This window comes from Pelophylax lessonae (genome assembly GCF_965119305.1).
Source record: "Pelophylax lessonae genome assembly, chromosome: 1".
NCBI classification, from domain to species: domain Eukaryota; kingdom Metazoa; phylum Chordata; class Amphibia; order Anura; family Ranidae; genus Pelophylax; species Pelophylax lessonae.
The window spans coordinates 136,204,285-136,227,541 of NC_138768.1; the positions used below are offsets into that span (position 1 = coordinate 136,204,285).

The window sequence follows — 23,257 nt, forward strand, 5'->3', positions numbered from 1 at the left end:
TCGCTGGTTCGAATCCCAACGACACTACCTGCCTGGAGTTTGCATGTTCTCCCTGTGCCTGCGTGGGTTTCCTCCGGGTACTCTGGTTTCCTCCAACACTCCAAAGACATGCTGGTAGGTTAATTGGATCCTGTATAAAAAATTGGCCCTACTGTGTATGTATGTGAGTTAGGGACCTTAGATTGTAAGCTCCTTGAGGGCAGGGATTGATGTGAATGTGCAATGTATATGTAAAGCGCTGCGTAAATTGACAGCGCTATACAAGTACCTGAAATAAATAAAATAAATAAATTATCCTCTTCAACAGAGACCGCATGATTAAAATGCATATGCTTATGTGACCAGTACTGTATGGAACTTGGATCAATCTACCAAATCGGTCAAGACTCAACGCTGCATGCACCTGTGAGTTAGAAACTATGATACCTAAAATTGTCCAGAGGCAACACTTTAAAAAGCTTCTCAGGTCATGAACAAAGATTTAACCATAAAATAATGGTCCTAGAATTATTCCTTTCATTTTGGCATGGGGCACGATACCAAACGTGTTGCACAACTGATGTTCATGTAGATGTGTGCACTGCACACCCATATTTGTGTGTGCTTGCACAAGGGACATGAAGAAAAAAAAAAAAAAAATCTATTTAAACAATCTCTCACAAACGCGAGTACACCCCTCACATTTTTGTAAATACATTATATCTTTTCACGTGAAAACAATTTGGAAATGACACTTTGCTACAAGTAGTGAGTGTACAGCTTGTATAACAGTGTAAATCTGCTCTCCTTTCAAAATAAAATGTCAAAACCGCTGGCAACAAAAGCTAGTACACCCCTGTGTTAAAATGTCAAAATTGGGACCGAAGTGTCAATATTTTGTGTGGCCACCATTATTTTCCAGCACTGCCTAAACCCTCTTGGGTATGGAGTTCAACAGAGCTTCACAGGTTGCCACCGGAGTCCTTTTCCAAACTTCCATGATGACATCATAGAGGTGGTGGATGTTAGAGACCTTGCACTCCTCCACTTTCTGTTGGAGGATGCCCCACAGATGCACAATGGGGTTTAAGTCTGGAGACATGCTTGGCCAGTCCATCACCTTTACCCTCAGATTCTTTAGCAAGGCAGTGGTCGTCTTGGAGGTGTGTTTGGGGGTGTTATGTTGGAATACTGCCCTGCGGCCCAGTCTCCGAAGGGAGGGGGATCATGCTCTGCTTCAGTATGTCACAGTACATGTTGGCATTCATGGTTCCCTCAATGAACTGTAGCTCCCCAGTGCTGGCAGCACTCATGCAGCCCCAGACCATGACACTCCCACCACCATGCTTGACTGTAGGCAAGACACACTTGTCTTTGTACTCTTCACCTGGTTGCTGCCACACACTTGACACCATCTGAACCAAATAAGTTTATTGGTCTCATCAGACCACAGGACATGGTTCCAGTAATCCATGCCCTTAGTCTGCTTGTCTTTAGCAAACTGTTTGAGGGCTTTCTTGTGCATCATCTTTAGAAGAGGCATCCTTTTGGGATGACAGCCATGCAGACCAATTTGATGCAGTGTGGGGTGTATGGTCTGAGCACTGACAGGCTGACCCCCCACCACTTCAACCTCTGCAGCAATGCTAGCAGCACTCATACTTCTATTTCTCAAAGATAACCTCTGGATATTCCACTGAGCACGTGCAATCAACTGCTTTCGTTGACCATGGCAGGGCCTGTTCTGAGTGGAACCTGTCCTGGTAAACCACTGTATGGTCTTGGCCACCATGCTGCAGCTCCGTTTCAGGGTCTTGGCAATCTTATCGCCTAGGCCATCTTTATGTAGAGCAACAGTTCTTTTTTTCAGATCCTCCGAGAGTTTTTTGCCATGAAGTGCCATGTTGAACTTCCAGTGACCAGTATGAGAGTGAGAGCGATAACACCAAATTTCACACACCTGCTCCCCATTTACAGTGCTTTGCAAAAGTATTCGGCCCCCTTTAATTTCGCGACCTTTTGCCACATTTCAGGCTTCAAGCATAAAGATTTAAAACTATTTTTTTGTGAAGAATCAACAAGTGGGACACAATCATGAAGTGGAACGAAATTTATTGGATATTTCAAACTTTAACAAATAAAAAAAACGGAAAAATTGGGTGAGCAAAATTTTTCAGCCCCCTTAAGTTAATACTTTGTAGCGCCACCTTTTGCTGCGATTATAGCTGTAAGTTGCTTGGGGTATGTCTCTATCAGTTATGCACATCGAGAGACTGAAATTTTTGCCCATTCCTCCTTGCAAAACAGCTCGAGCTCAGTGAGGTTGGTTGGAGAGCGTTTGTGAACAGCAGTTTTCAGTTCTCTCCACAGATTCTCTTTGGATTCAGGTCTGGACTTTGACTTGGCCATTCTAACACCTGGATATGTTTGTGAACCATTCCATTGTAGATTTTGCTTTAGGTTTTGGATCATTGCCTTGTTGGAAGACAAATCTCAGTCTCAGGTCTTTTGCAGACTCAATCAGGTTTTCTTCCAGAATGGTCCTGTATTTGGCTCCATCCATCTTCCCATCAATTCTAACCATCTTCCCTGTCCCTGCTGAAGAAAAGCAGTCCCAAAACATGATGCTGCCACCACCATGTTTGACAGTGGGGATGGTGTGTTCAGGGTGATGAGCGGTGTTGCTTTTACGCCGAACATAACGTTTTTGCATTGTTGCCAAAAAGTTTGATTTTAATTTCATCTGACCAGAGCACCTTCTTCCACATGTTTGGTGTGTCTCCCAGGTGGCTTATGGCAAACTTTAAACAACACTTTTTATGGATATCTTTAAGAAATGGCTTTCTTGCCACTCTTCCATAAAGGCCAGATTTGTGCAGTATACGACTGATTGTTGTCCTATGGACAGAGTCTCCCACCTCAGCTGTAGATCTCTGCAGTTCATCCAGAGTGATCATGGGCCTCTTGGCTGCATCTCTGATCAGTCTTCTTGTATGAGCTGAAAGTTTAGAGGGACGGCCAGGTCTTCGTAGATTTGCAGTGGTCTGATACTCCTTCCATTTCAATATTATCGCTTGCACAGTGCTCCTTGGGATGTTTAAAGCTTGGGAAATCTTTTTGTATCCAAATCCTGCTTTAAACTTCTCCACAACAGTATCTCGGACCTGCCTGGTGTGTTCCTTGTTCTTCATGATGCTCTCTGCGCTTTAAACAGACCTCTGAGACTATCACAGTGCAGGTGCATTTATATGGAGACTTGATTACACACAGGTGGATTCTATTTATCATCATTAGTCATGTAGGTCAACATTGGATCATTCAGAGATCCTCACTGAACTTCTGGAGAGAGTTTGCTGCACTGAAAGTAAAGGGGTGAATCATTTTGCACGCCCAATTTTTCAGTTTTTATTTGTTAACAAAGTTTGAAATATCCAATAAATTTTGTTCCACTTCATGATTGTGTCCCACTTGTTGATTCTTCACAAAAAATTACAGTTTTATATCTTTACGTTTTGAAGAAATGTGGCAAAAGGTCGCAAAGTTCAAGGAGGCCGAATACTTTCGCAAGGCACTGTACACCTGAGACCTTGTAACACTAACTAGTCACAAGACCGGGAAGGGAAAATGGCTAATTGGGCCCAATTTGGACATTTTCACTTAGGGGTGTGCTCACTTGTGTTACCAGCGGTTTAGACATTAATGGCTGTGTGTTGAGTTATTGTGAGGGGACAACAAATTTAAACACTTATACAAGCTGTACACTCACTACTTTACATTGTAGCAACGCAACATTTCTTCAGTGTTGTCACATGAATAGATATAATAAAAATATATTTACAAAAATGTGAGGGGTGTACTCACTTTTGTGAGATACCATATATTATATATTTTTTTTTTTTTATTAATTTTTTTTTTTTTTTTACAAACTGTATTGCCCAAAAAGAAGGATGGTAAACAAGCCTGCAAGTTTGTTTACATTTTGCTACTACAACCAACTTAATTTACGCGAGTAGCAGTCAAAGGGTTAAAGGCAGAAACATACAATTTCACAAATAATTCCAACATGCCTTTATTTTATAAGCTGTAATTGTTCCTTGTACCATACCTGCAGAGACAAGAAGCCCCCCAGAGGAGAAGAGAAGAACACTCTCCACTGGATGCTCATGGTCCATGCTCATTACACTCTTTTCTGTCCGGGTATCAAATACTTTTACTGTGTGATCATAGGAACCTGCAAACACAACATGTGGTATCACTAACCAGAATATAGACAGGAAACATACAAAAATATGGGTTACATATTTAAAAAGGACACACAGAAATAGCTGCATTCCTCTAAGTGGATCTTGATGCAGAAGGCAAGTGCTAAATAGACATCAGAAGTAGTTGTGTTCTATAAAAGAAATCTGTCACAAACCTAAACACCCAAAGCTTCTGAAGAACAGCCTCTTATTTCATTACCAGCATACCAGTAAAGTCATTATTTTACTAAATCAGGACTAAAGCCTAGAACATGCCACTAGTTTTTTCTTCAACCCAGTGTTTAAGTGTATAATGTTTTTTTTTTTTTTTCCTTCTTCTTCATTAGGACATTTAGAGGCATATTTCAAGATGAGAGATTTAGAAGCAGGAAAAAAAAAAAAAAAAAAAAACCTTCACAAGTCTGTTTTTTGAGAGGAGTTTCCCAGGTGCATGCACACCGGCTTTAAAATAGCGGGCTATACAGTTATGACTGTAGAAGTGCTTTTGTGAGCAGTTTTCTGGCAAAAAAAAATGCTGAGTGCTCCTAAACTCGTCTAAATTCTCCTAAAAACTGTGTACAAAAACACTCTATATGAGCATGTTTTTCTGCCAAGGGAACTGGAGGTTTTTTTTTTTTTTTTAAGCCCAGTGTGCATGGACCCTTAAGCCCCTTCTACACACGGTGGGAGTCCACCTGCTCAGCAGGGAATCTGTTTGCTATTCTCTGATGAGCAGGCGGATGGTTGCTCTGTGTCCGCTCCGCTTATGAAGAGCAGACACACCCTGCTCTCCTCTAGGGGCAGTCGGATGTATTTGGACCACCTGTCCATTGACACCCGACTGCCAATCCGATCAGATAGACGGATGGGGAATGGATCCCCGATCGGTCTGCCAATGTGAAAGGGGCCTTAGGCAGAAAAAGGGAGAATGTTTTGGAAAAAAAAATATTGTCATAAAAGCAAATGCCTATAAACTCTCCTAAGCTTGTGTAATATAAGCTACTATGAAAATTTTAATGGCGATGTTCCTGCCAGAGGTCCTGCCATTTTTTTTTTTTGCTCAGAGTGTGCATGGACCCTAAAGTTTAGATTATGAGCCGCAGATAAGCAGTTTACCCAAAAAGGATTCTGGGATAGGCATTTAACTTCACAATAGTCTCTAATGATACGTTCCTAAACAAACACTACCACAAACATCAGTAGGGACCCAAAATTCAAAACTTACTACAAAGTCTTTAGTTGATAACTAGGGAACAGGAGCCCAAAAAAATTTGTTTTTTTTTTGGTTTTGAATACACTGGAACAGTGTTTAACACCATTCATATTGACATCCAAGCCTAGTGACAACTGTCCCTTGGACTGGCTGCATGGAAGAGAATCTAACAAATTCCTCCACCCCTGCTATATAGCAAGGGTGAACAAATTGCCCACTGCTTCTATTGCATTTTGACAGCCCTGTCAAAATACCTAAATGGTGCCTCCATCTTATTCGATGCAGATGTTGTCCAGCCAACAAGCTTCCACCCAGCTCCTTCAATTTTTCAATTGAGGGACATTGGGGCAGGATGCAGCCGACAGGACCGTCCACTGAGTGAATTATGGTCAGTTCATAAGGAATTGGCTCAACTTTCATTAGTGTATGGCCAGCTTAAATCTCCATAAGGACACAAAACAATAAAACTATAAGGTCCCTATTACAAGACCGTTCCAATCAGGTCTGCCTGTTAGTTTTTTAGGCAGACCTAATCAGCTGGTCTATTCAGCACTATGGACTGGAGGGTGTAAAACGTACTTCTGTCCATTTACACCCACCTACCTCTGATCCGATCTGGTCCGCTAAAAAACTAAATGGAAGGGGATATATTCTCCATGTAGGCAGATCAGATCGAAGGTAGTTGGGTGTATATGGACAGCGGAGTGTGTTTACACCCAGCCGCCCGTAGAGCAGAATATAAACTGAAGGAGTTGTAAAGTCAGGAAGGTTTTTTTTATCCTAATGCATTCTATGCATTAAGATAAAAAGCCTTCTGTGTGTAGCAGCTCCCTAGCACCCTTAATACTTCCCTGTGCCCCCTCTGTCCAGCGATGTCCACAAATCCCTTGGCTGTCCTGAAATTCTCCCTCCTGATTGGCAGAGATACAGCCACAGCGTCATTGGCTCCTGTGGCTGTCAAAGTCAGTGAACCTACCAGAAGAGAGAGAGGACGGGCCCGAAAGGCAGCTCCGTGTCTGAATGGACACACAGAGCTGCAGCTCAGCTCGGGTGCCCCCCATAGCAAGCTGCTTGCTGTGCGGGCACTCAATAGGAGGGAGGGGCCAGAAGCAGGAACGAGGGATCCGGGCTGCTCTGTGCAAAACTGCACAGAGGTGGTAAGTATAACATGTTATATGCATTTCTTTTTTGACTTTACAAATCACTTTAAAGCGGACATGGACATGTGATCCGTCCCCATCTGCACTGATCAGCAGGGGATCTGCGGAAAGATCCCCTGATCAAAACAGGGCCCAAAAGGCTTTCTTAAAAAGGTCTCCATCACAAAAACAAATTAATTATTTAACACCGGTGTGTTAAAGCAACTGATGTGCAAGATCACATTGCTTTTTGGGGACTTTCACATTTCATTAAAACCAGTGCATTTAGATTTTAGTAAAGAATTCGCAGTTATAAATGAAATACAGGTTTAAAGCCCAAATTTTAAGCTACACGCGATAATTAGAAGGGATTAAAAAAAAAAGGGAATGTCTTACTTCAAACAGACAGAGGGGAGGTATCCAGTGCTTATACCCCAAAAATACTGAGACAACCAGTTATGCATCATCCAGAGTAACACAGAAAATAAGGTTACAGAGTCCTACAAGGTTTACGCACCTCTCTTTATTACCTGGAGGAGGAGCCCTCCACTGAACAACATACCAAAAATACTTGAAAAAAAAAAAAAAAAAAAAAAAATATGGATGTGGGCTCTACCCCTACTCCTGCACTCAAGTAATTCTAGTCTAAATTTATTTTGTATTATTCAGATTATTATATATGGATATTCATGTACGACTGCTTCCATCCACATAAAGATCCAATTTTTATGCGGATGGTAGCAGTCATACATAAATATCTACATCTTTTGTCCTCTTTTCTCTACATTGGGATATTAGAACATTAGAGTCTATAAGTAACAAAGAATACAAAATTACATTTAGACTAGAATTACTTGAGTGCAGGAGTAGGGGGTAGAGCCCACATCCATTTCTTTTCTCGAGTATCCTCCAGAGTTGGCTATACCTCTTATTTGCTGGAAGAGAGGAAAGACTACTCACCTGTGACAAACAAATCATCACTGAGTTTACTAGCACAGCCGCAGCGCACATAGTCTGTGTGCTCTTGGTAGGAAGAGATTTCAGTGCCGTTTGGAATATCCCAGATCTTGGATGAATAGTCATCAGAGCCAGATACAATCCGATACTTGTCTGACATGAAATCCACAACATGCACAGCTCTATAAAAGAACACAAAAAAAATGTACTTCCAGTGATCAGGGTACACATACAAATATAATATTTGGGGGGGGGGGGGTTACAGATCTGTGAAATATACAATACTTTGTGATATGGGTTTTCTGTAGCCGTCCTGTGGCACACAGCCAAGAGAGGGATTTAAAATGTTTAACCCCTTCCTGTCCACAAATGTTGTATTAACATCCTCTTTTTAAGAGCTAGCAGGAAATACTCTGAGCAGTTGCCAGCTCTCAAACTTGTCACTGACCGTTCAAGTGGCTGCTAAGGACTGGGAACAAATAATACATCCTGATCAGGTTGACACTTAGTCATCTATGGCAATGGTCCTCAGGGCCCACTAACAGGCTAGGTTTGCAAGATAACTGAAATACATCCCAGGTGATATCATTTGCTGCTCAGTGATTGCAGTACTCTAGTCTGCATCTCCCCAAGGGAATACTTAAAATCTGGCCTGTTAGTGGGCCCTGAGGACGGGGTTGAGGACCACTGATCTATGACATAGTGATCGCATTTAGGATGAAGCTTTACTAAGAAAATACTGCAAGTATTCAATCTAAAGATGGCACTGAAGGTGGCAGTGCACATGTAGCGTTATTGTACTGGGCATCCATGCACCATGAAAGGGGTAAAGAAGCCCTGAATCGTCAAGGTCTTGATCCCTTCTTTATCCATTATTAGCAACACCCCCCCCCCCCCGTCTGTTGTTTAAACTGGTATGGTGACCCCCCTGCCAGCTCACTACAAAGCTGCCATCATTACTAAAAGACAGCACAGGTGCTGCAATGGATAGACATTTGCTGTTCAATGCTATGAATGTAGCAAAATGCATCTTACGTGACCCTTTGAGAAAGGCAACAAGCAAGCCCAACTCATAAAATGGGTTTGTAAGGTCAAGGTAAACCTACACTATGAACAATTGGTGTATAAGGGGCTACCTCTGCATGACATGGTTGATGCATTGTATGATGGTGCAGTTCAAGGAATTGGAGGCCTCCTAATGGTGCTTAAAATCAGACATTATGCTGACACTCAACCTGACTGCAAAAAGCTCAAAATGCATTTGAACAGTCCTGTGCAGACATAAGAGGTACACAGCCTAAAAGGGCAGAAACATGTTTTTATAATATATAAATATAATATATTTAATAAAAGTAAAAAGGAGGCATATATGCATGGAAGAGAAACCCAAGCTAATATTACCTACATGTTCTAATGCTTTTAAAGTGCATCTATAGTCAAAATGTAAAGGCATATATTGATTTCTATTATTACTTCTATTATTCTAAATGGATTTCAAAGTTTGCAAACTTACTTTTTGAAGAATCCCCACACATTTGCCTACTTGAATTCTGTGACACGTAGTCACTATGGCCTGTGTCACATATTTGACAAAGCCTGCATTACAGGAGTTGCTGACAAGAGTTTTAGGAGGCAGAGTCTGTATAAGAATAATTTCTTGCGGGCAGCAAGGTACCATGGGATATGTAGTAGTGATGCACCAAAATTTTGGCTGCCAAAAATAGGGTTTTCAGCAATAATGGTTGCCGAAAACGCTCGTGATTTTGCTGTAATTTTACATGCTTAAAGTGCGTTTTTCATAGGTCATGTGACTCAAAAACTGCATTAAAAACACAACGCAGATGCATTTTTGATGCGTTCTTAATACGTTTTTCAGTGCATTTTATTTGGGAGGTGCTGACCAAATATGCACCAAAAGTACAGCAAGCAGGATTTTTTTAAATGTTTTATTAAAAAAAAAAAAAAAAATACAAAAATAATAAAAAAAGGAGGAGGAATGCAGCATCCAAATAGACATACATATACAAAACAGGAAGTATACAAAAGTATCCAGTAATAGTAAATTACAAAAAACAATAGCTTAGTGCCATGGAAGTAACAAAAAAAAAAAAAAAGAAGAAGAAGAAGGCGGACCAATGCTGGCCATCAAATTGCATGGGGTCATTATTATTATATAGTATTTATATAGCGCCGACAGTTTACGCAGCGCTTTACAACATGAGGGTAGACAGTACAAATACATTACACTTCAATGCAGAAGGAATCAGAGGACCCTGCTCGTTAGAGCTTGCAATCCATAGCAAATATCAATCATTGTGTAAACCAGAACCAGTAAAGGGAACATGGGGGGGGGGGGGGGGGGGAAGAGAATGTCCCCTAAAATTAGTAATCGGATATGTCGAAGTGTAATTCAGGGAAGTAATCCCGAAATGGGGGTAACTTCCAGGTGAACCCTATATGTATGCCCAATTTTTACAGGAAAATGAAAAAACATGGAGGGAAAAAAAAAAAAAAAGAAGAGAAAGGAGGTTGGGGGATGGGGGAGAGAAGGTGAAAGGGTGGGGAAGTCAATGAATGTAAATGAATATGGCGCCCTCTGGTGGCTAGAAGGTACCTCTATGTATCATGTGCCACATCGTGGAATACATTTAAAGGAATACTAAGAAAATAATGGACTTTGACACACACAGGGAGGGACTCCCACAGGAAGCTGTGAAGGAGACGGGGGTCCCCTCTCATGTGTCTGTTCCCTTCCAACCCCTACTGGTTTTCTCTACCCCACAAGATTGGAGATTAGGGAGGCTGTATACCGATATTGGGCTGTAGGGTGCCACCTCAGAAAGCACTATTTGCTAAAGAGGAGTACAAGGGGACTGACCTGCTCTTTCATTATATCCCTTCCAAACCCTATGAATTCTGGCTTATATGCACCAACCTTGCAATAAGGCTCCTTGGTTCTCAGGGCCCAACAATTACCCTATGGATAGAATTTTCAGTCCTTAGTTAAAAAATGTACCTTGTGTGTCCCCACACTCTGGCATATGAGCAAACGGCAGCCGAATTAGGGTGTTCTCGTGGGGTCAGCGCTGCGCTGCAGATGTGGTGTCCATAATTCAAATGTATTAAAGCTCCAGAAGAAGCAACTTCATGGTCGTGAAACATGTTGAGCCGAATACATGGACAAGGGGGTTATCCCCAATCTTGAGGATTTATGTATGCTTAGGCATTAAAATGGTGTATGAAACAGCATTATAGATGGTAACATAGCCTCTAGGGGAGCCACTTCTAGTCCAATGTGATTTTAGTTGTATTGTTCATTGCCTTTTCTGTACTGTGTGAAAAAATATTTTAATGTAGATTAATAAATTGTTTATTTTTATAGTACGTGCCGTTAAAGTCCTTTATTTTCTTGGTACTCCTTTAGAAAGGGTGGGGAGGGGTATTTTTGCAAGTTGGTCAGTCTGTTACAGGATGCAATGACAGAATCAACCAATGGGATTCACATCGATGAGAGCCTTCCCTTTCTCAGAGTAATCAATATCATTTCATAAGGTCCAGGTGTGCATGTAAGCCTCTCGTTCCTGCCGGGAGGTAAAAACCAGGTCCTCCATCTGATTTAATTCCTCAGCCACAGCCCAATTGATGGAGGCTGCGTCTGTTTCCAGGTGATGGGGGGATGCAGGACTTGGCCACAATTAGAAGGTGGCAAAGAATAGATTTCGTGTAGACCTTGGCGGGGATTGTACAACAGTGCAATAAGAAGAAAGAGACCTTGTAGTCGGTTAAATTTTGGATATTCTTGTGGACCGCTTTCCAGAAACCCCCAGCTTAGTGCAGGATCAGAAGACATGTAGCACAGCATTCAACATTCCTCCTTACATCGCCAGTATCGATCAGAGGTGATCAGAGGTGCTTGGCAAATACCTATGAAAGAGAGATCCATTGCGGTACCACCGAGTAAGGATCTTGAAGTTGATTTCCTGCACTTTTGTGCAGATTGGGGATTTCAAGGTGAATCAGGTTATATTGGGTAACTGCGTCTTTGAGAATGCTCTAATCTGATCCGATTCCTACTTTGCCAAGGAGTGCAGGAGAAAGTCCTCAGGTGGCGTTACCAGTAGGGTGTACATTGCCGAAAGAGCGTGGGGAAATGGCCACTGAGCAATATTCTTTAAGCATAGTCATGTAAGGGCAAAAACTACTAGGGGCAGGTAAGGATTGTAGAAAATGGCGTATTTGCACTGCTCTTCAGAAGTCTACTTGAAAGGGCCGCTATGATCCGTAAGGGCCTGTAATGAAGGCCAGGTACCAGATGTTGCAAAGTGTGATGCTCAATAGTGCCCTGACTCAATCAGCAAGCTGAGCTTCTTGTGTGAAATGTGGATTACCCAGAATAGGGAACAGCGGAGACTCCAGAGAGGATCATTTAAGCAAGCCAGATTTTTAACACCGCTTCAAAAAGGTGCCGATAATGGCCGACGAATTCATATACATGTAAATTCATGATATCAAATTAAAAAGTCGATTATAATACACTATATATATATATATATATATATATATATATATATATATATATATATATATATATATGATATATATATATAGATAGATAGATAGATAGAGCAATATTTCCAGGCATTGAACCTGATGTGGGTCTGCCATTGTTATCGGTGACACTTCCAACACATTTAAGTTGTGAACCCCAAGTGTGAGAATTGAGACAATGACCACTCCGGCATCTTTGGTTGGTTTGGTTTATTGTATTTTGGGAATAGGAGAAGGGAATGAGTGGGATACTCCTCTGGCTCAACTAGGTTAACTGGGACTTATACAAAAATGCCCGTTGGCGCTGTCTTGACGCCAGCTGAATGCTGACCAGCGCTTCCTTGCATTTGAAGATACTGTTATGCTGAACTTGTGCTGGAACTTCGACTAACTTGTTTGTTAACTCAGAAGATCCAGGACTGTAGAACACTTAACTCCTGACACTCAATTTAGCTCAAAAGTCACTGAACAGCCTTCTTCAGTCCTTCACTGACTGAGGTAGCTCCTTGTCAGTGCCTGTGCCGCTGCAACTCTCAACTCTGTACACATTAGCTCTTCAGGGCCCAACCGCTGGCACCCCCCTCTACACTTCAGGGTCCTCTAACTAGGCACCCTGTTTACAGCTAGCTGACTCCTGGATCCCTGGAACCTTCTCTGGAGTGATCCCCTCTACACTTGGCAGACCCTTAGGGGCAGTTCACAGTACTCACGACCTTTCAAGGGGATTTTTCAAGTAGGCTTATATAAGATTTTCAAAAACTATGTTTTCTTTCAATGCTCATGTTATAGAATGAAAGTGTATGCTGTGATCATAGAAAGTTAAGTCCAAGGATCGTGTGTCCCTTGTATTTATTGCCCATTACATGATGATGTACAGTACATAGGAAGAGTTTCCATGGCACTATATACAATGACAAAAACACTACATGCCACGTGTAATGGCTAAGCCACCCCCCCCCCCCCCCCCCAAGCAAGGAGTTTGGACAATACCATATATACTCTGTATCCACACCAATACAATGCACGACAAGCAGGGTCTAAATTCACAGCTACTATTATTCCAAAAAACAGAATAACCTATGGTATGGAGACTCCAGGAAAACACTTACTTGCTGTGCCCGGAGTACTGTCTGAGAGCAGCCTTGCCATTGATATCGAAAATCTGAACAACGCTGTCTTCGCAGCCAGCAGCAAGTAATCTTCCATCTCCTCTGTAGGTCCCACAATAAGCTGTGTCTTTGAATCTGGAGAAGGTTTTTATAGGTTCTTGAGAATACTGCCCATAAATATGGATCTGAGGAGGAAAAAAAAAAAAAAAAAAAAGTTTGCTTTCCAACTGTTCTAATGGCTTCAATACCTTCATTCTTACAAACTTGAAGTATGCAGATCAGGAGTTCTGATATTACTCTAATTTGTAAACGTCATGCTTGCTCTAGATCAGCAGGTCAGTGACTCAAAAATCAATACAAAGTCTCTTTTTTTTTTGAAAGAGGTCAACAAAGGACACCTTAATATTTCTCTCATTACATGTCACCATTAAGCCATGAATACTATGACCCATACTATACGCCAACTTTTTAAAATGGAGGAATTTTGCTCTCACAGTAAATAAATGTGAACAGTAAGATTAGATAAAATATTAAAATGATAACAGCCAGAAAAGGAATTTAGACAGTGAAAAAAAAAAAATGATTCCTCACTTGGCGATTAAAAAGGCTGCTATATGCATATCATAAATACAAAAAGACTCTAAATATATATCTTTTAGGAGCATATTCTGTTGTTTTAAACCTACCATGCAAAAAGCAGAACACATTTTTCCTTCCTTCCTATGGTTTTTCTTTTAGTGGTCAGCATACAAATTTACGGTGGGTATAGAAAAGAATCACCCTCTTTAACCACTTTACCACCGGAGGATTTTCCTGCTAAAAGACCAGGGGTTATTTTGCGATTTTTTACTGCGTGACTTTAACGGACAATCGCGCGGTTGTGCGACGCTGTACCTAAACGAATTTCACGTCCTTTTTTTCCCACAAACAGAGCTTTCTTTTGGTGGTATTTGATCACCTGTGCGATTTTTTGATCACGCGCTATAAACAAAAAAATAGCGTAATTTTTGCAAAAACAACAATATTTTTCACTTTTTTTTATATGAAATTCCCCCCAAAAAAAATGTAAAAATCAAAATTTTTTAAAATTTTCGGCCAATTTGTTTTACGCTACCTATGTTTGGTAAAAAAAAAAATCGCAAAAAGCGTATTTTGATTGGTTTGCGCAAAAGTTATCGCGTTTACTAACAAAGGGAAAGATTTTTGTCATTTTTGGTGTTTTTTTTTTTTTTTAACGAGTAATGGCGGCGATCTGCGATTTTTTTTGCGGTACTGCGACATTGCGGCGGACAGATCGGACCCTTGACTGACATTTTTGACACTTTTGGGGGTACCAGTGACATTACTGCAGTAATCAGTGCTATATATATGCACTGTTACTGCAAAAATGACACTGGCAGGGAAGGGGTTAACAGTATTGGACAGGGAGGGGTTAAGTGTGTCCTAGGGGCGTGATTCTAACTGTGCAGGGACAGGTCTACTAGTGTAAAAACAAAGATCAACAGTTCTACATAGTAGAACTGTTTGATCTTCACTTTTACACAGGGAGAACTGACAGGTGGCTTGTTTACACAAGCCGCTCTGTCTTTCTCCCGCTGTACCGGCGATCGTAGTGTGACCGGCGGACATCGGGTCCGCCAGTCACACTCCCGCACTCCTCCGTGAACGAGCCGAGGCGGGCGCGCGCCCGCCCGCTATTGGCTCTGGAAGGAGTGACAGGCGAGCGACGTAGACCTACGTCACTCTGCCTGGCCGGGGCCGACTGCCGCAGTAAATATACTGTGCGCAGTCGGCAAGCGGTTAAAATCAACACATTGTTGCTTTGCAGCCTAAAACGAAGGCAGACAGTTTTTGTTTTATCTAACTGGATTTACATTGTATAATATCTGAGTGAAAGATATACCACTACCATGTCAGAATATATATATATATTTTTTATTTAAAAAACAAACACTAAGCTGGAATATCAGTATTTTGTTAAACTACCTTGTGCTTTAATTACAGCTTTTAGTCTGTTGGAATATGACTCTACTAACGTTGCACAACTAGACTTTGCAATATTTGCACACAGTTTGCAGAACTTCTCAAGTTCAGTTAAATTTGATGGTGACCATTTGTTTTCAAATCATTCCATAGATTTTCGATGGGGTTTAAGTCTAGGCCATGCAAGGACATTCACCTTTTTCGCCTTCAACCACTGTGTTGTCATTTTTGCTGTGTACTTTGGCTCATTGTCATGTTGGAAGGTAAACCTTCTTCCCATTCACAACTTTCTGGCACAGGGCACCAGATTTTCCTCAAGAATTTGACGGTATTTTGCCACATGCATCCTGACAAGTGCTCCAGTCCCTGCTGCAGAGAAACACCCCCATGACAGAATATTACCACCTCCAGGCTTTACCATACTAATGGCTTTTTGGATGGTGAGCTGTATTGGATTTTTGGCAAACATATTGTTTGGTGTTGAGGCCAAATAATTCAATTTTAGTCTCATCTGACCATAACACCTTATTCCAAGTGGCCTCAGAGTCTTCAAGGTGCATTTTGGCCAAGCTAGTCATGACTGCATGTGGCCTTTCTTGAGGAGTGACTTTTCTTGCAACCCTCCCATAAAAGCCACAATTGGAGAATTTCTGATATTGTTGTCACATGCACACAATGACCACTCTGTCAAATTCCTGCAACTGCTTCAGAGTTGCTGTAGGGCTCTTGATAGCCTCTCTGACCAATTTCCCCTTGGCTCTTTTATCCAGTTTGGAGTGACATCTAGGGAGGATCTGTGTTGTACCAAATACCGTCACCTTCTTAATAAAATACTTCTAGGCATTGATAAAGCCTTTCACATTTTTTGTATCCATCTCCTGACTTGAGCCTGTCCACAACTTTATCCCCAATATCCTGGTGACAGTGCCTTGACACCCAGAGTTGATTGCTTGCTTAAGGTGCACTATCAGGGACTGAAATGTTCCAGGAAAGATCATTTCATGCGGAGCTATATAAAATTAACACAGCTGATTAATAAGGCTGCAAAGCAACAAGGTGGGATTATTTTAAAGGGGAGTGATTATTTTCTATACTCATTGTATAAAGACTAAATGTTTTGGATAGAGCTGGAAATGATTAGAACCAATGTCAGGTTTTCCTTGCTAGGTATATTTCACCCTCTATTTGTCCTGGTGATCATTGACACTTGTCCTGGTGGCATCTAAGAGGGGAATTCAACTTACTTTTGAAGAGATTTTCTATCACTTTCTGCTGTATCTCTAGGACAAAAATGAAGAAGAAATCTCGACAAAAAAAAAAAAAACACGTTTTAACAGAGGTTTTAGTCTTTAGTTTGAAGTTATAAATACTAGCCATTGAGCTTTGATCTCTCTCAGCTGTTTGACTACCAGTCACATTAGGAAGTGTATTAACTAAATTCTCTAGCTGTGGCCATGTTATTAATGTCTCCCCTTCATTACATAATAGTTATGATAAAATTTCTCCCAATCGGATACGTTCCATCACTGTGCTAATCCTCCAAGATCTGTAATTTCTCAGCATAGCCATTGTTTATTGGTGGAGTGGGAAAGGGTTAGCACCTTTGCTTTTTTTTTTGTCTCTGTTGTAGTGATCCACTCCTGCATCCTATCTGGATGACAGATGAGCCATTGACAATAAGGTGAGAAGCAAATCACACAATTAGAGAAATTGTCAATGGCTATTTTGGTGATTTGATATAATCGCTCATTAGTAGTGAATAACTTACCCGTGTGGATGATGTCACAGCATAATTTATAGGCTGGGCAGGTGAAAAGTCTATTTTTGTTACTGCACCAAATTCTTTGATCTGAACTGGAGTCTATGAGGAATATATAAAAAACAAGAAAATATAAGCACGATTTTCAACCAGACAAAATAATGTGTACTACTTGATTAAACTAAACATCCAGATGTCTTAATACAATGCTTTACATACAATGCGTAGAGTTTATGTCAGAGAGATTTTTTCTTTGATGGGAAAGAAGACACCAATGACTACACTGCAGGAAATGTCCTCATACCAATTACAAAGCTGGAGAGAGTGGAGCCTTCCAAAAGGAAAATCAAAAAGGGACTACCTGAGATATTATATATATATATATATATATATATATATATATATATATATATATATATATATATACACACACACACACACACACACACACACACACATCTTCCAGTTTCTTTGTTGAGTAAAAAGAAAAAAAAAAATACACAAAACACAACACAAATGCACTTTTAAAACAATCATTTTAGGTCAGTACCTTATAGCGCCTCCAGTACAGCGTGTCTTGTGTTATCTTTTCCCCAAGCTTGGGGTACGATGGGATGGCAACAGGTTTGTATCCCGACATCTTTTCTCCACAATATTAACATATAAGCAATGGAGGTTCTTCAGGAGATGAAGTCTGGCTTAAACTATGTTAAAAAATGTATGAATAACATTTTAGACACAGAACAAAAACACTGAGAAAGGAATGATGAGAGTACAAAACCATAACACAATACCACTCAAAGATTGTAAAGCGGACCATACATTAAAATGATTAATGTATTTTTTATTTCATATAATTAGCATAAGAATTAAATGTCCGTCCAACACCAGAAGACTACCAAAAGGAGGAATACAGTAAACCCCCCTCCATTGCGGGGGTTACGTTCCGGACCCAGCCGCGAAAAGTGAAATTCCGCGAAATAGAAAAACCCTATTAAAATGCATTGTAGGCATGATTTTTTACTGTCACTGTACGTGTAGAAGCATTTTAAGGTCTTTAAACACACTTTTAAAACAATAGAAACTCATTTAAACACATAAAAGATACTAAGAGACAGAGCAAGAGCTATGGAAAACACAAAAATATTTCATTTTTAATGATTTATATAGTAAAATAACATTAGAAAAAAAAACGCGAATTACCGGGACCGCAAAAACTGAACCGCGATGGAGCGGGGGATTACTGTAAACAGACTGATTGCCTCATTAGTAGACTGCAGAATGCCCACTGCAGGCTGTTGCAGAACCTTAATCAGGCTGTGAGGGCCTCTGTCCCTTAGCAGATATATGGGACCTTCTGTCTACTTTAAGAAAGCCTCCAAAATGTCATACAGATTTGTAAACATTACATCTAGTGGCCATCTGTATATCAGGGAGCATCAGTCTCCTCCTCAAAATGTCAAACTTCATTCTGCAATTTGTCCTGTTTATAGCGACCCAAAATCTATAATTGTTTTCCAAGCATGGAAGCAGTTTTTTTTTTTTTTGCTAAATCTTATGAGGGAGATGCCTGAACAGGCAGTGAAAGGAATCTTTCCAATGTGAGGGATCTCCCCACTTGGATTGTTGTCACAGGAACGGATCTTACCTTAACAGACGGCCCACCTTGTATTTACATCCCTACTGTGACGTTAAATACCGGCATTATGGCAACAGATAGCTGCCATAACCTTGGTATTTTCTTACACGGCTGGTGGTCTCCTTTCACATAAAAGTGGTCCCAGCAGTGGATTCGCCAACGGATCACTTTAAGCCTGGGTTCACAAATACTGCCCTAGGTGAACCGCTGCGGGTGTCAATACAAAAAGTTAATGACACCTCCAGATCAGTTCGAACTGTCAATTTGGACAGCAATCAGATTGCATGGGTGTGAACACCCAAGCGATCAAATTCCAGTGCAGGAAAAAAAAAAAAAGAAGAAGAAGATTCCTGCACCTTTTTCATGCAAATCCAATGCATGTTCAGCCATACAACAGTAAGGCCGTCAACACAACGGCCGATTTTCGTGCAGTCAGTACAGATTTCAACAGGGAAAAATCTGATGAACAAGTCTGGGCATGCTCAGAGAAGAAAGAACACAAAGAAAGCAATCCAACACATGACATCACTTCTGAAGTAGAATTTTGTTGGGCGATAAAATGTGTGTGCAGTCTAGGCACATTCCAATCAACAAAACACCACTCTGGACAAAAGACGGACGATCGGTCGGCCGATAATCGTTGCGTGTGTACGGGGCTTAAGACTGAATTTGCATTTGGAAAGACATCGCATGTGATCTGCAATGTCTGACATCACGTGTGAACCCAGGCTTACGGGTGATGGGAAAAGGTGCACACCCCCCCTCCCGCCACTTCCAGGTTGTTTTACCTGCTTACCGGAGCTGTCGGTAGTGGGGAAAATGATCCGATCTGTTTGCCTGATGGGCAGGAAGTCAAGTGAGGGCAAGATAGGCCCCACTCGGCTCTATGCCCTTGGAGGACCAGAGCAACGTCAAACATCACTTCCACCCAATGGCCTTAAAGGGCCAATTTTTCTTTTTATTATTGCTTTTTAGTGTAAATTTGAGATATGTGGTCTTTTTGACCCCAGATCTTACATTAAAAAGGACTTGCCCTGCTTATTTCTATTACAAGGAATGTTTATGCAAGTTGTGCTCACATATGTGAAATTGTTAAAAACACACATGTGAGATATCGCCGCGATCATTAGAGTGAGAGTAATAATTCTAGCACTAGACCTCCTTTGTAACTCTAAACTGGTAACCTGTAGAAATTTTAAAAGCGTCGCCTATGGCGTCAAAGTTTGTCGCCATTCCAAGAGCGTGCGCAATTTTGAAGCATGACATGTTTGGCATCAATTTACTCAGCGTAACATGAACATTTTAGAAAGAAAATTGGGCTAACTTTACTGTTTTCTTATTTTTTGATTTTAAAAAAGTATTTTTTCCCAAAAGACCTCTGCGCAAATACGGTGTGACAAAGTATTGCAACGATCTCCAATATATTCTCTAGGGTCTCTAACAAAAAAAAAAAATTATATAATAAAATATATATATATATATATATATAATGTTTGGTCGTTCTAAGTAATTTTCTAGCAACAAATACTGATTTTAACTTGTAAACAACATGAGTCAGAAATAGGCCTGGTCCTTAAGTGGTTAAAGGCATTGTACACTTTCAATTGTTTTTGTTATTTTAATTAGGTATTAGAGTAGTTAGATTCCCTGTGCTCTTTGCTTGCCTCACATGTTCCAGCTGCAGTTTGTAGTGTCATGCTTGATTGATCCCCCTATGTTTATGTATTCATTCACCTAGCTTGTCCCTACAGATGGGCAACTTCTTGTTCCAGGGCACACAGAATCCAATGCATGTCTGGCCTCTGTGATGCATCACAATATGGGAGTGATAATGTGATGAAAACTCATGGGGGTTGATTTACTAAAGGCAAATATACTGTGCGCTGCAAATGCAGTTGCTCTAGATTTCAGGGAAAGCTCTGCCGATTTCTATCACCCATTTATGTGCAAGTAAAAAATTATTTTTTTTTTCCATGCATGTGATTAAGTATTCTTTGCAAAGTGAAGCTTCACCTCATTTACTTAGCTCTGGAGCAAGTGCACTTGCAGTGCACAGCATATTTGCCTCTAGTACACAAATCCTGTGGCGATTGTGAATTACTCTGCCTGTTTGTGTCCGTTCCAGATCTAAGTACTGTGCAGCTCTCACCATCAATCAGCACTAGACTGAAAGACCCAGGTATTGTAGGACATGAAGTATACAATTGGGTGGTATTGGTGCAAAGTCGAAATCCCGGACACTGGAACCATCAGTCTATTAGTGAATTTTGAGTGGAGATTGGGCAGAGTGGGAAGAGTCATATGGTGGATGCAACAGATCATAAATCCTGCTGTAGGGGAAACCGGTCCAATGCTCAGGGCAAGCCTCTTGTAGGAAGTAGAACAACACTTCAGGGATATATAGAAAAGACAAAAGCAGAGGCACCTTGTGTGTAACATTAAACAAGTATAAAATACTCACATTGGACTATACAAAACCCAGCCCACCAGGGGTGTCCTGCAGGGGTGAGTCTAATCACGCTGGAAAGCTGTTGTATGTAGGGTGCAGAGTTTTGCCAATGCTTCTGTGGGTCTTCTATAAGATCCAACCACCAAGTCGGTGTGTGTCCTGGACCGCAGCTCCATGCGTGTGACGTCACCGGTTCCCATAGAAGACCCACAGAAGCCACGGCGGAACTCTGCACCCTACATACAGCAGCTTACCAGCGTGATTAGATGTACCCATGCAGGACACCCCTGATGCGCCGGTTTTTGTATAGTCTAATGTGAGTGTTTTGTACTTGGTTTATTAAAATGTTACACAGTTTTATTTCGAAAGCGTCTCTTTTCTGTGTATCGTAGGGACATGTGTCTTCACAGGAAGTGTCAGTTCTTAGACTATGAGGGTCATGCATTACCTGTGCAGCGCCATGCAGAATACCTTATTTTTGAACATGAACAGAAACTGCTGACAAAGGAATTTGGAGATTTACTCGGCTGTGCATACAGGACAACGATTGAGAAACCGTGGAATGACACGACCAAAGCACAAACCACATAAGGGGCAGGTAGGAAGTTTATAATGACTTTTAGGATACTGAAAGATACACTGATCAGCCATAGCTTTATGACTACTGTCAGGTTGGGTGAATAACATTGGTTATCCCATTACAGTGGGATATATTAGGCAGCAAGTAAACATGTTGTCCCTGAAGTTGATGGGTTGAAAGCAGAAAAAAAAAAAAATGGGCATCGCAGTTTGTGTATAGGGCTGCGTAGCTACAAACCGTTCAGGGTTCCCATGCTGACTCATGTCCACAGCCAAAAGTGCCTAAAATGGGCACATGAGCATCAGAACTGGACAACAGAGCAATGATGGAGGGTGACTGCTCTGATAAATCACAATTTATTTTGCATCATGTGAATGCCCGGGTGAGTGTGATCCACTTACCTGAGAAAGATGGCACCAGGATGGAGTATGGGAAGAAGGCAAGCCAGTGGAGGCAGTGTGATGCTTTGGGCAATGTTCTGCTAGAAAACCTTGGCTCTTGCCATTCACGTGGATGTCACATATCTGCCTAAACAATGTTACTGAGCAAGTACACGCCTTCATGGGAACGGGTTTCCCTGATGACAGTGGCCTCTTTCAGAAGGATAAGGAGTCCTGCCACACTGCAAAAATGGTTCAAGAATGGTTTGAGGAACACAACAACAAGTTTGAGGTGTTGACTTGGCCTCAAAATTCCCCAGATCTCAATCCATTGAGCATCTGTGGGAAGAGATGGAAAAACAAGACCGATCCATGGCAGCTCCACCTCACAACGGGCAGGATCTGCTACTGACGGTTTGGTGCCAGATACTACAGCATACCTTCATAGGGGTAGTGGAGTCCATGCCTCCATGGGTCAGGGCTATTTTAGCAAAGTAGGACTTACTCAATACTAGGTGTGGGGGGGGGGGGGTTTAATGTTATGGCTGAGGGTGAATAAGAGGGCTGGTATTGCTGTTTTAGTCTGTGATGCTGTTGAAGTCACCAATAGAAGTGAGACATTGGGACAGTCAGGTGGTGGTTTACCCCATACACAGGCAGAGGTGTGCGCTGTGTAATAATGCAGCAGGTACTTACCTTTCACGCAGTCAAATGTTGGACAGAGTGGGGGAGGGTTATAACCCCCCGCCATCATCTGTCTCATTATGGAGATTTCCTGTTACTTCCTGTCCTGTAGGCTCAACAGGAAGTGGAAGAGTATCTTCCCAATGTGGGGGATATTCTCTTTAGAAAGAAGTCAGAGGGACACGTGTCCCCAATGGAAGATTTCCCCTTTATTCCTGTGCTGGTGACAACTAAGAATTTTGGGAGTAGCCTCACTTTCGTTCCTGGTGACCAGAACAATTAAAGAAACTGGATGTCCCTAGCGGGGACACAGAGAGCAATGCAGGTCTGGCACCCCAACGTAGAGATGAGCTGTGCCTCTGGTTATAGTGTACTTCTCCTTCTGTGGGTGGATGGGATCTCTGAGACTGAACTACGAACATGTCACCACCTACAGATCACAAACCCTCCTCACTTACCGCTTTTCCCCGGCCTCCCTGTCCGCTGCCTTCCTTCTCCTCTCACCACCGGGCAGTCACGCCGCCGGAATCGGCACTGCGAGCCGCCATCTTCCTTCCTGACGCATTTCCGGGAAGGTCGCATGCATTTGACGTCATG

The 23,257-nt window shown here is 41.5% G+C and overlaps 1 protein-coding gene across 1 annotated transcript in view; it reads right to left on the reverse strand.

Moving 5' to 3' along the window:
• UTP15 (UTP15 small subunit processome component) overlaps positions 1-23,230 on the reverse strand; it is a 35,179-nt gene extending 11,949 nt beyond the window's left edge. Inside the window, exons 1-6 of the mRNA XM_082255819.1 lie at positions 23,119-23,230; positions 17,479-17,632; positions 16,938-17,030; positions 13,187-13,371; positions 7,533-7,711; positions 4,085-4,210 (exon numbers count right to left, since the gene is read on the reverse strand). Coding sequence (XP_082111945.1) covers positions 4,085-4,210; positions 7,533-7,711; positions 13,187-13,371; positions 16,938-17,030; positions 17,479-17,568 — 673 coding nt within the window. The 5' untranslated portion in view covers positions 17,569-17,632; positions 23,119-23,230. The remainder of the gene's footprint in view (positions 1-4,084; positions 4,211-7,532; positions 7,712-13,186; positions 13,372-16,937; positions 17,031-17,478; positions 17,633-23,118) is intronic.
• Positions 23,231-23,257: the final 27 nt, after the last annotated feature.